Here is a 14,990-nt window from a genome sequence, read left to right on the forward strand (position 1 = left end):
GGGAAAAGTTCTATAATTTACTGGTAGAGTAGATCCTGAATGAAAATTGTAAATGTAAGTATATGCCTTATAAACTTACGCACAGAAATTCAACCGTAGAGAAGGTTAGAAACCATTAACCAGAACCAAAAAGTCCTCTGGGTAAGATTCAGGACCAAAATCAAATTTTGCTTATTTGCTTTTCTACAAATTATTCAATTTCTGAATTCAAGAGACATTCTACTAAGAATATTAAACTGCTGCCCTCTTCACCACTCCATCTGGGGAACACTGTACCTTAAGAACGGTGGCAGCTGCCCCCCTTCAACGCAGGCAGTGCCATCTAGTGGCCATGCTTTACCCGCAGTTAAAACAACAGCAGCAACAACAAAACCCGAAAACACACTTGGCCCAGCTCTGGTAACAATCAGGAGACCCTGTTTGTCAAATAAGCAAATGCGTTTGGTACACACACCCCATGCCACTCAACTACTGACCACTTATTCATCTACCAAGAAAAGTTAACACCTAAAACCTCTCGTGTAGTACAATCCTTTGCAGTGACTCTCTTGCGATCTCCCCATTCATTTCGTATTACCCAGTGATGGCACATGGATAATAATGCACCAAAGTAAATTGCAAACTTCTAGAAACAATAAGCAAATAAAATCCTGAAATGAAGACAGTGATGATCTTAATCACTATGCAAATGTGCCCTTGCCTCGGTCTCCCAAGTTCTTGGATGTGCCCTACCAAAAACACCCAACAGCATAAAAGATCAATACAGATGAACACCTTTCTATAAAATTATAAACAAAACAGCAAGTATTTTTTTACAACATTCACCTTAAATTTAGAAGTGGAAACTAAAGATTAAAGTTAAGATTAGGAATTAGGAATAGAATCTTCCTGTTGAAGTACTGTTTGTAGGAAATTACTGGATATGGTCAAAAGCTAACATGAATATGAACCTGTATTACCTGTCACTCTATAACCCTTTCAATAATTCAAGCTAAAAAAGCTTCCCAAACTTTTTCACATCACGGCATGCACCAGAAAATAATTATCTTTGCAAACATTGGTTAAAAATGCCAGAGCATGTTCTTGGCTGGACCCCAGGGGCTGAGGAGGTTAATATGAAGTTTTGTGCACGATCAATAGGAACCTGTGGACCAAAGGGTCAAATTTATTAAAGTCCTGATGGAAAAAATGCTGCACTAGATGCTGCGTAAGCACTAAAACCACTGCAATTCCTTAGAGAGTTCATAGAATTCTGGAACTAAGATTACAAAACATTACTTTGATCTTTTACACATCAATATTCAGGAAGGAGGTTCTCTACTGAACATTCCTCTAGTGGTATGAGACCGTGGTCAAGGAAAACAATGACTCCAGTCTCTTAAAACAGGTCAAACCAACATGGTAAGGTTGAGCTGACCTCCCTGGCCACCCAAGGCCACAGCTATACAGCTGAACAGTATGTGCCTTAACCCCACAGGACAACTCTCCTAATGCCTGGCCGCTATTTTTAGGTTATTACCCTAGCTGCCTTTCTTCTGTAAAACAAAAACAGAACTTTTGCACCAGTTTCTCTTCCCCAAATTGGATACCTTGTTTTTAACTGTGAGTTATTTCAAATCACAAATTCAAGTGACTCGTAAACATGAGGCTGTTCAATCCCCAAGGGGAAAGGATTCATTCTGATATTTATGATTCAAAAAAAGTTATAATATTGTGGTTAGAACACAAAGAACCACTTACTAACTTCTTGCTATTATAAATAATAACAGCTCAGTCCAGGTTACTGTGACCTCTGACAGATCAAGGAAACAAGTTATTTTCTCCTCTTGTGATTACAGCACATTACGAGACTTTTTACCTTTTAATAAATGTCCTGGACTCTGAATTTTCCTTTCAATTCATTTAATTTCAACAATCTGTCAAAAAAAGAGCCAATAAACAAATACTGAATTACATTTTGTTGGGTTTTTCAAACCCTCCAACTGCAGACTATAAAAACATCTTGTGTGTCTCTCATTCTGACCACCCTGTTACTTTTCCATATACCACAGGCCACCCATAGATACAAAGCCAGGGGCCAAAGCCGGTACAGTCTACTTGGAGCCAGTAGACAGAAGGGCGATGAGGCCTGATGAAGCACTTATGGACAAAATATAGTTCCTGTAAAAATTTAATGTTAAGGAAATATTAAAAGCCCAAGAAGTAGTTCAACAAAATAAAAAGATTTTGCCCATCTCTTTGGAATGCACTATTTCCCTCCTGACACTATAAAACGACAATGACGTGCAGTCCCATTGTCTGCAAATGCAATTTACAAGACAGAAGGCTATAAAGAATGAAGAGCATTAGCAGAAAATGTGTTCCAATTTTAAAAAGGAAACACTTGCGAGAGAACCTAGAATACATGATCACAAAGAAGACATCTGAATTCCATTTAACCTAAAAGACTTTGTCAAGAAGGAACTTCTCCAACTTTTCTCTCCCCCCCTTCTCCCTTCCCCCACCTAAGAGCAAAGGAGAAATAAGTTTCCCCTGTCCCTCAGTGTTTTAGCTACAAGTTGCCCAGGAAAAGCAAAGAGGCTCTGAAAGTTCACAGCCACTCTCAGCCTCAGAACTGGACTGTTGGGGCAAACCACTCTAGTGTTCCCAGAAGATACAAGTTGAAGGAGCTTGCTGTATTATAGAACATCTCCACCTATTAAAAGTCTGGCTGCATATCCCTACCTAACACCTTTAATAAATTATGTAAAAAGAGAAGACTGATTCTTGCCCAAAAGCTCAATTTAAGAGCAGCCTGAAACACTGTTAAGATATCATGAAACCTGCCTATTTAACTGCACTGGCTACCCACCCAATTCCAAAGCCCCAAAATATCAGCAGACACGTGCTTATGGCAGGAGCTATCAAAGATGGCAACTTTGCTTTTGATTCTTGGAACTTATTTTTAAATAAGCAGGTATACAGAATCATATATGTAGGGCTGCTTTGTAATAGTTATTATTTATCATGAAGTTGTAATTTGTAAACTTCAAAGAACTTTAAATCAAGCCCAAAGGCCCTCTTTTACATGTCCAGAAACTTGCCTAGGGTCACAGTGCTATTTATTTAGTGCACTGATTCCCTAGGCAGTTTTTCTTCATAGTAAAATATTTAGATAAATCAAAACCAAAACAAACTACTGCTTCTAGACTTCGAAAAATGCTAATCAACCTTTAAAAGGATACACCGTTGGGTTGAAGTTCTTCAATATAAAGAAGGAGGCAACAATGACCAAGACCAGGAATAGGGTGTTGTTATAGAAGATGGAAAATGTTGTAGCTTCATAATCAGCAACTTCATTCTTCTTCCACAAAATTCTGTACACAAACAAATCAAGTTTATAAAAATATTATAGAATATTTTAAATACCACATGGCTCTAGTTTACTATATACAGTGAGTTTTTCCTTAAGTATTCTGGGCAGAATGTGGTTTTGGTTTTGTTTTGTTTTTAAGATTTTACTTATTCAATGAGACACAGGCAGAGGGAGAAGCAGGCTCCACGCAGGGAGCCCGACGTGGGATTCGATCCTAGGAGTCCAGGATCACGCCCTGGGACGAAGGCAGGCGCTAAACTACTGAGCCACCCAGGGATCCCCACAGAATGTGTTTTTACTATTAAATTTAACCAGCATTTGTGCCCTTTTTTCCTGCTGAAAAAGATATTTTACTCTATTGATAAAAATAGCTGCTCGGTGTATTACCTTTTTTCCCAGGCAGTCAGGGCTTTGGAGGAAGGGACAGATTAATTGCAATTGGCTTGGTTTCACCAGTGGCCTAAAGAGACATCATTCTCTAGGTCCTCACCTAAAAAAAAAAACTCCGCGATCAGTAGCCAGATGAAGCTTTCCTGGCTATTTGCTGGCTTGAGATGCTCAATAGCCTACAGATTTCAGCCTTCAATATTACACCTGAAGACCATCCCAAGGACTAAAACCAGCCATGGCTCACAGAAGCAGACTTGTCTGCAACTATCTTTAGCCACTTTACATAATTCAAAGAGTCTGCTTCATCATTAGGAGGATTTTTTTAACTTTGTAAAACCCATTTACTTTTTCTTTTATCCATTTTACTTCTTATGTTTTATTAACTGACTAAAACTTTATCAACCTTTTCTTTTACCTCTTCACACAGGCAAGCAGGAAGTCCCAAGATGCCTATGAATCGGGTAGCCTTTACTCCATTTGGTTAATTAACTTTGTAAAGCAGTTTTTAAAAGAGTAGGTTGTGACCCATTAGTGGGACGTGAAATCAACTGGGTGGATTCAATGCTCAGAGAAAATAAATGAGTGGATTGAGACTAGCACTTTTTAAATAGAAAAATATTGAGTGTATTATCCACAGCAGGATAATTATTGTTTTGTGCAACATTTGCATGTGTGCAAGTTTGAGTGTATTTGGTTGAAAGGTAAAGTATTTCACTGTGGATTATTATCAAAAAGGTTGAAAGCCATCACCACTGATGCTTTGTCCTTCCCCAAAGATACACACCCTGGGGCTAGATAATCCCCTCCACCAAGCTGAAGGACAGCACTATGGCTAATGTCACTGGCAGCTCCTACATGTTATTTACCAAATGTTCTAATCCAAAGTCAACAAGCTTGACTAAAAGGAGCTAAATGAAATGAACTTATCTTCATCACAAGAAGTCTGTGATCTCTAATATACTCCAAGTTTGGGAGAAGTAAAAGATACATTAAATGCAACCATCAACTATAAAACAGCTCCTGATTTCAGAGAAGTTTAATTGTAAATTTAAAAATATGTGACTTGGGGGCAGCCCGGGGTGGCTCAGCGGTTTAGCTCCTGCTTTTGGCCCAGGGTGTGATTCTGGAGTCCCTGGATTGAGTCCCATATCGGGATCCCTGCATGGAGCATGCTTCTCCCTCTGCCTGTGTCTCTGCCTCTGTCTCTCTCTGTTTCTCATGAATAACTAAACAAAATCTTTAAAAATATATATGTATGTGACTTGGAATTGGAGGAAATACATTATACTGCTAGGAAATACTTAGAACAAGTGCCTCTGTTTTCAAGACTGGTGGTTTTTGTGAAACAGTAACAGCACAAACTTCTACTGAAGATGATAGAAATTTTATAATCTTCTGACACTGCATTTTATGTATCCGCAAAACCTACACTACATTCTCCTTTGAAATACTGATCCAGCCAATGGCAAAGATACTTCCTTTCCAATTCCAACCCTGATCCACTAGTACTGACTACCTGAATACCATCCTGAGGATTCTGAGACACATCCCAGGGTCAAGAACAAGCACCAGAACAAATCAGGCACATCTGCAGTGGACAGAGACCCATTTGCCACCTCTGCTGTAATTCATTACCTAAAACCTATAGAGCTGTAACAAGCATTTTGAAATTGCATACTGTGATGTATACTCCAATTTAAGAACCATTTGTAATTCAGTAAAAAGATTTCTAATGTGTCCTAGATTCTGTTACCTCTATTGCCAAGCAAAAATTTATAATCAGGAAGCTTTGTAGGCAGACCTCACTAAAGCTGCTGAGAAAAGGCATTCACCATCACTATTTGAATACTGTACCCTTCACAGAGTGCCTGACTGGCTAATGTCAGTAGAGCATGCAACTCTTGATCTCCAGGTCATGAGTTTGAGCCCCATACTGGGTGTAGAAAATACTTAAAAAAAAAAAAAAAAAAGGTCCCACCCTTCAGTTTTTATGAAGGATCCACAGGAGATAACGATTTCTAAAATGTTTTAGTGCCTTTTCAAAACCACTGTAGAAAACATTGTTTGTTAAGTCACTCAGTGTCCCTTAAATAGGGATCCACTTGACAAAATCCTTCCAAAGATTCCATGCCAGGAAAGTTTCTCTTCAGAAGGACTTACATGTTGCTTCTCATCAGACAATGAAAGTGTAAGACCTCAGATGCTTCCCCTGACACTTGGAAGCTCAGAGCTAAGTTCAATGCTCAACTGCTGTAACTAACCCTGAGGTTCTTGTCCACCCAACTTTTCTTACTTTTAAAGGTTTCTGATCTTTCAAAACTGTACTTTCTTTCATATGCACTTTAATATTACAAGTCTCCATAAAGTCTTTCTGGAGCAAAGTGGGTTAAAAATTCCACTTTACAAAGCACTTCGTAGATACCAGAACTTAAGATCTACAAGGGATGCCTGGGTGGCTCAGCAGTTGAGCGTCCCTTTGGCTCTCAGTGTGATCCTGGTCCTGGGATCAAGTCCCACATCAGGCTCCCTGCAGGGAGCCTGCTTCTCCCTCTGTCTCTCATGAGTAAATAAATAAAATCTTAAAAAAAAAATTGTAACTTTTTTGCAGATTACAGGTGAATTCATTAAAAGATATATTTTCAACAAAAACTCTTGGATTGGGGTGCCTGGGTGGCTCAGCGGATGAGCATCTGCCTTTGGCTCAGGGCATGACGCCGGGATGCCGGGATCCCGGGATCGAGTCCCGCATTGGGCTCCCTGTAGGGAGTCTGCTTCTCCCATTCCCTCCCAGCCCCTCTCCCCTCCCTGGCCCCCTCTCCCCTCCCAGCCTCTCTCCCTCATGAATAAATAAAATCTTTAAAAAAAAAAAAAAAATCCATGAAAACCACCTCACCTAGTGACTGTATTAAACCCACGTAACAACTTAAGCACAAGTTTATCCTCATTCAGAGACTTCTGCCTCTCAGATATTAGACTATTAAGCCTTCTAAGAGCTGTCGGCAGGAAAACCTGAGGGGTAAGGGCTGACAAATGTGGCAGAGATTTGGGCAACAGGGCAGAAACCGAGTTGTTTTCTTTTTCCCAACCAATGCAGATAATGAAGAACTGGCTGTCCCTAGGGAAGCTCAGGAATGGAAATACCACCACCTAAAAATGCTAACACCAACACAATGCAAACTCTCCAGACCCAGAGGGGTGAGGTGGCTTGCTCAAGGTCGCATAGCTAGGTATCACGTGGCAGAACCAGCCCTGGATACAGCTCTGTAGGCTGTACACTAACCTCCAGGAGAGCAGTTGGGAGGACAAGCTCTGGAGCCACACCGCCCACATTCTTGCCCGCGTTCTTACAGTGGATCAATCGCACGCTAATTTGTGCCCTTGGGCAAGTTACCCAAGGTTTCTGTACCTCAGTTTCCTCAGATGTAAAATGGAAATAACAGCCCTACCTCATAGAACTCTTTAAAGAAACAAATGAACGGTGTAGAACACAAAGAAAAGCATCTGGTAGTGGTAAAAACTCAGAATGCCAGTGATTGTTATTCCCATTACTACGTCTTCTACAATATCAGCATTTAACCTCAGGCAATTCCATTATCCACATTCTTTAGGCAGAAACCAAAAATATAATTTTTCTACAAAGTATCCCCTTTTCTGATTATCACCAACACTTTAGAAGTCAAACCTTTCATCTTTTTCCTTTCGAGACATCTTTCTGTTATCAGCTTCAGAGAGTTTTCGAGTCACTTCTTTGGAAACAGCATCCTCCCTCTTCTGTGCTACTCTAGAGGAAAAAAAAAAAAGGGGTAAGAAAAAAGGTTTCCACATGCTCCAGGAATGAACATCACACTATCTGAAACACTCTGTACTCATAGTTTGTACTAGCAAGTATATATTTTACATTTCAAGAAATAATCTTGACAAAATTCCAAGTTTATTATACTGTAATAGCCAAAAGAGAGTTCAAGAGCTTCCAAGATATAGTTTATCAGTTATAGGTTTTGATTTTTGCTTGAAAGGGATAATTTTCCAAAGTTTAGGTATTTAGTATGGAAATAGGTCAAATGCTTTTAGCATAATTTAGTTATAAATCATTGTAACTCTATTCTGTGTTAGCCTATTTATATTTGTTCAAAAAATAAATTTGATTAGGCACTGGCAAATAATACAGGATTTCAATTCCAGTAAATAAAAGTACACTAGGCTTAAAAAACAAAAGGGAATTAACAAAAAGGAATATGTAACATTAAATTAATACTTTCACCACCACTACAAAGAACAATTTCACTAAAAATAAATACCACAAAGTCAGGGATCAACCATACCACTTTTAACTAAATGAACCACAGATTGTACCAATATGGAATCAGCCAGAAAAGGCTAAAAGTGTTATTCAAGATATCAGATCAAAATCTTCAGTGATGAGACAAATTTTTAAAACTATATTCATCAGAATATCTAGAAGGTGAATTTTATCAGGTGAGATTGCTAGTGAAAGAGTAAAATTTAACCTAAGACAAAATATAAAAAGCCTCCCAAAGTTCATGACATTTAAATTTAACAAGGTGTATTTTTCGTAATATAGAAGAAACTGGTTAGCCATAATTATAGAAGAAAAATAATTGATATAAGCAAAATCTAACCACCTACACAGTTCCACTATGAAAATGTTCAACACAGATTGAGATTTATCAAAAGCAGTTCTTTCTGTGGGACACAGAAATCTGTTCACTCTATGTTCAATTAATTAATCCCTCATTACTAAGCTATATTTAGTTCTGGTTAGTATACACCAAGGAAAGGTACGGAGAAATCAGGATGGACTCCTGAAAAGAAAGCCCAAGATTATCCAAGGCAATAGTTTTCAGCCTTTCTTTAGCCACAAGAGCTTCTACAATGCCAATTAAACACAAATTCCCAGAGATCCAATTTCATCTGATTCATTTTACTATGGAAAAGTTCTGTTCTTAAGGGGCAGACTCTCATCCTGGAATCTCTCTAGCCGACCAGGTACTCAATATGTTTCTTGAACTGCACACAAGACCAGTTTTTTCTAAGAAAGGTCAGTTGATAAATTAATGTCACTTATGGAAGAAACCTTTCTGAGCTGAACAGAGGGAAAAGAGATACACACAGACACATCATCATCATCAGGATACTAGGACATAGGACTAAACTATGTTCTTAAGAGTTGACTATCTCCTAGTGTCTTAAAGGACAACTAGTCAGTCATCTGTTCACAAGACAAATTTTCCTGAAGAGATCAAACCATATTAACTAGTTCATTTCTCTCCTAGATCTAAAATTGTATCTTCACCTAACAGAAGCATAACCACATGTTAGGTTTATGACAACTCAAGAAGTCCTACCCTCTGTTTTAGGGCTCTTAGAAAGTAAGTCTCACTCAATGCTCAATGCTCTAAGACAAGGCAAAGGTCATTCTGGTGGCCCAGCACTCAACCATCTGAGATAACCCACAAAAATCAACTGGTTTTATTTCTGTTATTAATTTTTTTTACATATTTTGGAATTCTTCCAGAATAAAAAAGAAAATTACTATTTAATTTCTTGGAAAAAAAAAAACATATTTGCAAACATTTTTTTTTTGTCATGCCACCTTAAATTCCTACAGGCTCTCACACCCCCAATCTGACACGGCACATAAACATTTATTATGTGCCAGACACTACACTTAACATGTCACTCTTATTATTCAATCCTCACCATCTATGAGGTACCACTAAGTATCCCCATTTAAAGCTCAGGAATCTGATGGCTAAAGAGATGAAATGTGTGCCCAAGGCTATACATTTTTTTTTTTTTAAGATTTTGTTTACTTGAGAGAAAGAATGAGCTGGGGGAGGAGCCAAGGGAGGAGACTCCCCACCGAGGAGGGATCATGACCTATGCCAAAGGCAGCCTCTTAAAACCTACTAAGCCACCCAGGCGCTCCCCAAGGCTCTACATTTAAGAAAAGCAGAGCTGAGATCCGAATCCAGACTGTCAACACATAAGCCATCTTTCTTCTACTAGTAACATCTGTCCATACTCTGCAACTTCCTGGGTCTTTGAGCTTTAACACACCTTGTAAATCCATAGGAGCTTCAATAGGAGTGGCATTCTTTAACATTAAATCAAAACTAATTAAAAAATAATTCCACTATGAGACAACCTGCTAAATCAGTAATCAAAATTTTACTCAACTAAATGTACTGTTAACTGGTATAAGGAACAAACGACATGGCAGTGGCCCTCAAGAAGCCTAGAATCGACATGAGAAAGTATAAAAAACGTAATTTTAGAGGTGCCCAAGTGGCTCAGTCAGTTTAGCATCTGCCCTGGGCTCAAGTCCTGATCTCTGGGTCCTGGGATCACACTCCCTGCTGAGCATGAAGCCTGCTTCTCCCTATGCCTCTGCCCCTGCCCCCGCAACCTGTGTTCTCTCTGGCTCTGCTAGCTTGAATAAACTTTTTAAAAGAAACACCCCCCTCCAAAAAAAAATTTTTTTAATAAAATAGAAACCCAAAAAAATAATTTTCTATTAAATTTATATTTAATTCCAAAAAGGTAAATGAAAAATATTACACAGGACAAGTTAAAAAAAAAAAAAAAAAAAAAAACACCGAGCCTTGAAAGGATTAAGTTCTGAGGATATCACAAAGGGTGGGTAACACAAGGTGCCCACGTGTGAGGGCTTTGCTACCCACAGATGGCCACACTGCACAAGAAAGCCCAGGAAGGCTGGAACCAGAATGGCGTTGGTGAAGAGGGCTGCCAAGCAGAAAGACAACAAAGATGACCGCTCTGCTGTCTAGCAGAAAGGCAGTCACACAAACCTGACTTCCTATGGGTCCAAGACAACAGAGAAGATGCTAAGGCCACTTTCAGCCACTGAAGACATTTCTGGCCTTCATACAATAAATCCCTATTAACTGAGATCATCTCAACATGTTGGGTTTTTTTTAATAGTTTATTTATTTGAGAGAGAGCAAGTGAGCATACCTTTGCGCACAAGCAGGGGAAAGGGCAGAGGGAGAGACTATGCAAGCAGACTCCACTGAGTGTAGAGCTTGATGCAGGGCTTGATCACAGGACCCTGAGGTCATGACCTTGGCAGAAACCAAGAGTCAGATACTTAACCAACTAAGCCACCCAGGCTCTTCCATGGCAACATGTTTCTATTCCTTGTGACCACACAAAGAGCCCAACACAGAAACAACAGACTTAGAAAGGATTTATACAACGTGTTCTTTAAAAATATATAGTCTTTTACATTTTTACACACTTCTAAGAAAAAAAAATGTAATTAGCATAGAATATCATAGTTAAAAAAAATTAAAAACCTTTCATGGGGGGATCCCTGGGTGGCTCAGAGGTTTAGCACCTGCCTTTGGCCCAGGGCATGATCCTGGAGTCCCAGGATCGAGTTCCATGTCAGGCTCCCAGCATGGAGCCTGCTTCTCCCTCCTCCTCCTGTGTTTCTGCCTCTCTCTATCATAAATAAATAAATTAAAAAAAAAAAAAAAAAACCTTTCATGTCTGAAAAACGGTGCATGGAGTACAAGAATCATACTTTGCAGAGTTTCATTTGACTTCAGCAATGTTAACTTACTTAGTTTTTCTGATAAACCCCGTGATTGAGGCCAGTGCCCAACTGTTGTAATTTCACCCTCGAATCCTACTTCTTTAAATGTCAGAAGTGCTGTCTCTGAGTCAGTCAGTCAATAATTTTTCTTTTAAAAAAAAAAAGATTTATTTATTTATTTATTCATGACAGACACACGGGGAGAGAGAGAGAGAGGCAGAGACCCAGGTAGAGGGAGAAGCAGGCTCCACGCTGGAAGCCAGATGGGGGACTTGATTCCGGGACTTCAGGATCCTGCCCTGGGCCAAAGGCAGGAGCCAAACCGCTGAGCCACCCAGGGATATATATATATATATTTATTTATTTATTAATTATTTATGAGAGGGGGGGGAGAGAGAGAGAAAAGCAGGCTCCACGCAGGGAGCCTGAGGTGGGATTCTATTCCGGGTGTCCAGGATCACGCCCTGGGCGGAAGGCGGCGCTAAACCGCTGAGCCACCGAGGCCGCCCAATAACTTTTCATATTAAAATAATGGCCGCCCATTAATATGCCTACATATCGGGCAGCCCGGGTGGAGACCCGGGATCGAGTCTCACGTCGGGCTCCCTGCACGGAGCCTGCTTCTCCCTCTGCCTCTGTCTGTGCCTCTCTCTCATGAATTAGGAAAAAAAAAAAAAAAAAAAAAATCTTTAAAAAAAAAAAAAGATGCCTACATATCTATACAGCCCAAGTTGATGCTTTATCGAAAATAAGACACAAGTGATCTTTCAGACATCCTTCTACGTAAAAGTGCACCACGGGCAGCCCAGCGGCCCAGCCCGGGTGGCTCAGCCGTTTGGCGCCGCCTTCAGCCCAGGGCGTTATCTTGGAGGCCCCGGATCGAGTCCCACGTCGGGCTCCCTGCGTGGAGCCTGCTTCTCCCTCTGCCTGTCTCTCTGTGTCTCTCGTAAGTAAATAAAATCTTAAAAAAAAATAAAAAAGTGCACCATGTAAAACATACGTTCACTTGAGAAACATACTTACTTGTGTTTGAGAACAAATTTCACGTTTTTGTATGCGAAAGCCACCAGGTAAGTGCTTACGAGGGTCATCACACTGTAGAGCACGGCCGACTGAATGAGATCCATGTGCCATATTCGCCAATACAGCCCTGCATCAGGCCCGGGGCGGGGACACAGACAGGAAGGGAACGTCAGCGCCCAGTTAGAGGCCCGACCCGGCGTAGCCAAGCCCGCAAAGTTCAGGCCGGGGGAGGAGATCCGGCCCAGCGCCTGAGGCCCGACGGAGGCGGTCAAGTCCTGGCCGCGCACCTGGCCGGCTCGGAAGCCGTGAGGCGCACCACCTCGCCCTCGCCCTCGCCATCCCCATCATCCCCATCCCCCGGCGCAGGCGAGACGTCGACCCCCAGCCCCCAGCCCCCGGCCCCCGGCCCCCGGCCCCCGGAGGAGAGCGGGTTCGGGACGCCCCGCCCCCCTCAGGGCGCCGCGGACGCTGCGCGGGCCCGGGCCGCCGCTCGCACGCTGACGTGGCCGCCCCCCGCCCCCACCCCCCCGAGCGGGCGCCGCGAGCCCCGGCCTCCCTCCCCGGCCGCGGACGTGCCGCGGGGGCCTGCGCGGTTCTCCACCCGAGCGACAACCAGCCTGCCCCGTTGGCCTGAGAGTGGGGCCGATCGTCAGAGCGCGGCGCCGGCGCGGCCCTGCAGCTCCACTTCCGCCTCAGGTCGAGGGGTCCGGCTCCGGTTCCTTAGCTTCCCCGCAGCCGGTAAGCCTCGGGCTCAGAGCCGGTCACGGCGGGCGGCCGCCGTCCCGGAGCCAGCGAACCCCGGCCTGGGCGAGCCGGGCCCCGCCACGTCCCCGCCCCCGCCCCGTCGCCGCCCGCCCCGGCGCTCACAGATGGGGATGGCGGACACGATGAAGGCGTTCCCGAAGAAGAGCGCGGAGGACTTGGCCGACAGGTTGCGGCTGAAGTCCTGCAGGAGCAGGTCCTCCTCGGACTGCTGCTTGGAGCCGCCTTTGGGAGCCATGGCGGAGCGGCGCGGGGAGCCTGCGGGCCGGGCGGGCCGGACGCCTCTAGCACCGCCCCCGCGGCCGCCGTACCCGCGAGCGACCCGTCAGCGCCACGCGCGGAGGCGGGCCTTGGCGCGGCGCGGGAGCAAGCTCGCCCAGGATTGGCCGCCGCTCCCTACGCGCCCCGGCCTGATTGGGCAAGCCGGCCACACTTCCGGTTCCCGGCCCGCCCCTAGCAGCCGGCTTCCGGAGGGCGGGGCTTTCTGGTGTCAGGCAGGCTTTTTTTTTTTTAAACAAAAACTTTATTGACATCCCACTTCTCAGGGCCCGTCAGGCTTCCCAGGTCGACGGAATTCCCAAGTCGGAAGGCGCGCCCTGGCCTCGGGTCCGAGCCGGCCGTTCGGGGAGCTTGCGGGTAGCGCCCCGGGGCACTGCAGGAGGAAGGGGAGGAGGATGGTGTAGCTAAACCCGCGTTCAGTCCTTTCTCCTTCACGCACCCATTATCTCCTTACGCAGCCTCAGAAGCCTGGACAAGCACATCCGGTGGAGAACCTGAAGGGAGCGCGCAGCAGAGCTGGTCTCCAGGGCGTCGACAAAAATCACAGTCGACCTTTCCACGGAAGAGGCGGCACTTCAGCTTCTGAGGAGCTCTTGGCCTCCCTGATGAATATTTAATAAGATAATACACTTAAAAAAAATAATAATAAAGTGATTTTTAAGATTTTATTTATTCATGAGAGACAGAGAGAGGCAGAGACACAGGAGGAGGGAGAAGCAGGCTCCATGCAGGGAGCCCGACGCGGGACTCGATCCTGGAACCCCGGGGTCACGCCCTGGGCTGAAGGCGGCACTAGACCGCCGAGCCGCCTGGGCCGCCCACAACTTTATTACTTTATCCCAACGCGATCTTTACAGTAATGTGGACTCCACAGCCATGCTAAGTAAGACATAAAACTAAGTAAAGAACATGGTGGCTAGGCAGGCCTCCTCTAAAGCTCAGAAAATTGAGTAGGCCTGTTAGAACCACCACATACCATTTTTAACTCCTTGCATTATCACTTTTTCTTTAAAAAAAACAAAAACAAAAAACTCAACCAGGGGCCCCTAGGTGGCTCAGTTGGTTAAGGGTCTGCCTTCTGCTCAGGTCATGATCCCAGGGTCCTAGGATGGAGCCCAACCAGGGGCTCCCTGCTCAGCAGTGGGTCCGTTTCTCCCTCTGGCCCTCCATCTGCTTGTGCTGTGGACCCGCTCTGTCATAAATACATACATAAACAACTAATCTTAAATACTTCAATCAGAGCAAAAACTTCTTTCATCTACATTACTGGCAGGAGGCAAACTTCTCCAACCTTCAGCTTCCCTATCAACAGATTAGATGAGATTAAGATGAAAGATCTACTAAATTGCGAATGATTTACACGGTTTCCATTCTAATGGAGCTTCCGGTCTTCAACTTTTCAGCCTATTCTCTATTCTCTAAGTACCAGAGGGAGTTTTCTTGAAATATAAGCTTCTAATAAATGCCGGAAGCTTTCATCAATAGCAGCAAAATAAGAAAAGAATAGACCATTTAGTGATTTTTTTTTTCCAGAAATTTAAGTATTCATTTAAAAAGATCTGCATTACATCCCTTTCAAATGGTAAAAATGCTCTTTTA

At 43.3% G+C, this 14,990-nt stretch overlaps 1 protein-coding gene and 1 long non-coding RNA gene across 2 annotated transcripts; one reads left to right on the forward strand and one right to left on the reverse strand.

Annotated features, from left to right (window-relative positions):
• Positions 1 to 1,673: 1,673 nt before the first annotated feature.
• Positions 1,674 to 13,410, reverse strand: SSR3 (signal sequence receptor subunit 3). Its single transcript, XM_038571285.1, has 5 exons — positions 13,218 to 13,410; positions 12,351 to 12,477; positions 7,428 to 7,526; positions 3,225 to 3,356; positions 1,674 to 2,160 (listed from the first exon to the last, which is right to left on the reverse strand). The coding sequence occupies exons 1-5, from the start codon at positions 13,348 to 13,350 to the stop codon at positions 2,094 to 2,096; spliced, it is 558 nt and encodes a 185-aa protein (XP_038427213.1). The 5' UTR covers positions 13,351 to 13,410; the 3' UTR covers positions 1,674 to 2,093.
• Positions 12,885 to 14,022, forward strand: LOC119865440. Its single transcript, XR_005377260.1, has 3 exons — positions 12,885 to 13,088; positions 13,658 to 13,748; positions 13,850 to 14,022. It is a non-coding gene; the product is annotated as an uncharacterized LOC119865440 (long non-coding RNA).
• Positions 14,023 to 14,990: the final 968 nt, after the last annotated feature.

This window comes from Canis lupus, chromosome 23 (genome assembly GCF_011100685.1).
Source record: "Canis lupus familiaris isolate Mischka breed German Shepherd chromosome 23, alternate assembly UU_Cfam_GSD_1.0, whole genome shotgun sequence".
Classification (NCBI taxonomy): Eukaryota; Metazoa; Chordata; class Mammalia; order Carnivora; family Canidae; genus Canis; species Canis lupus.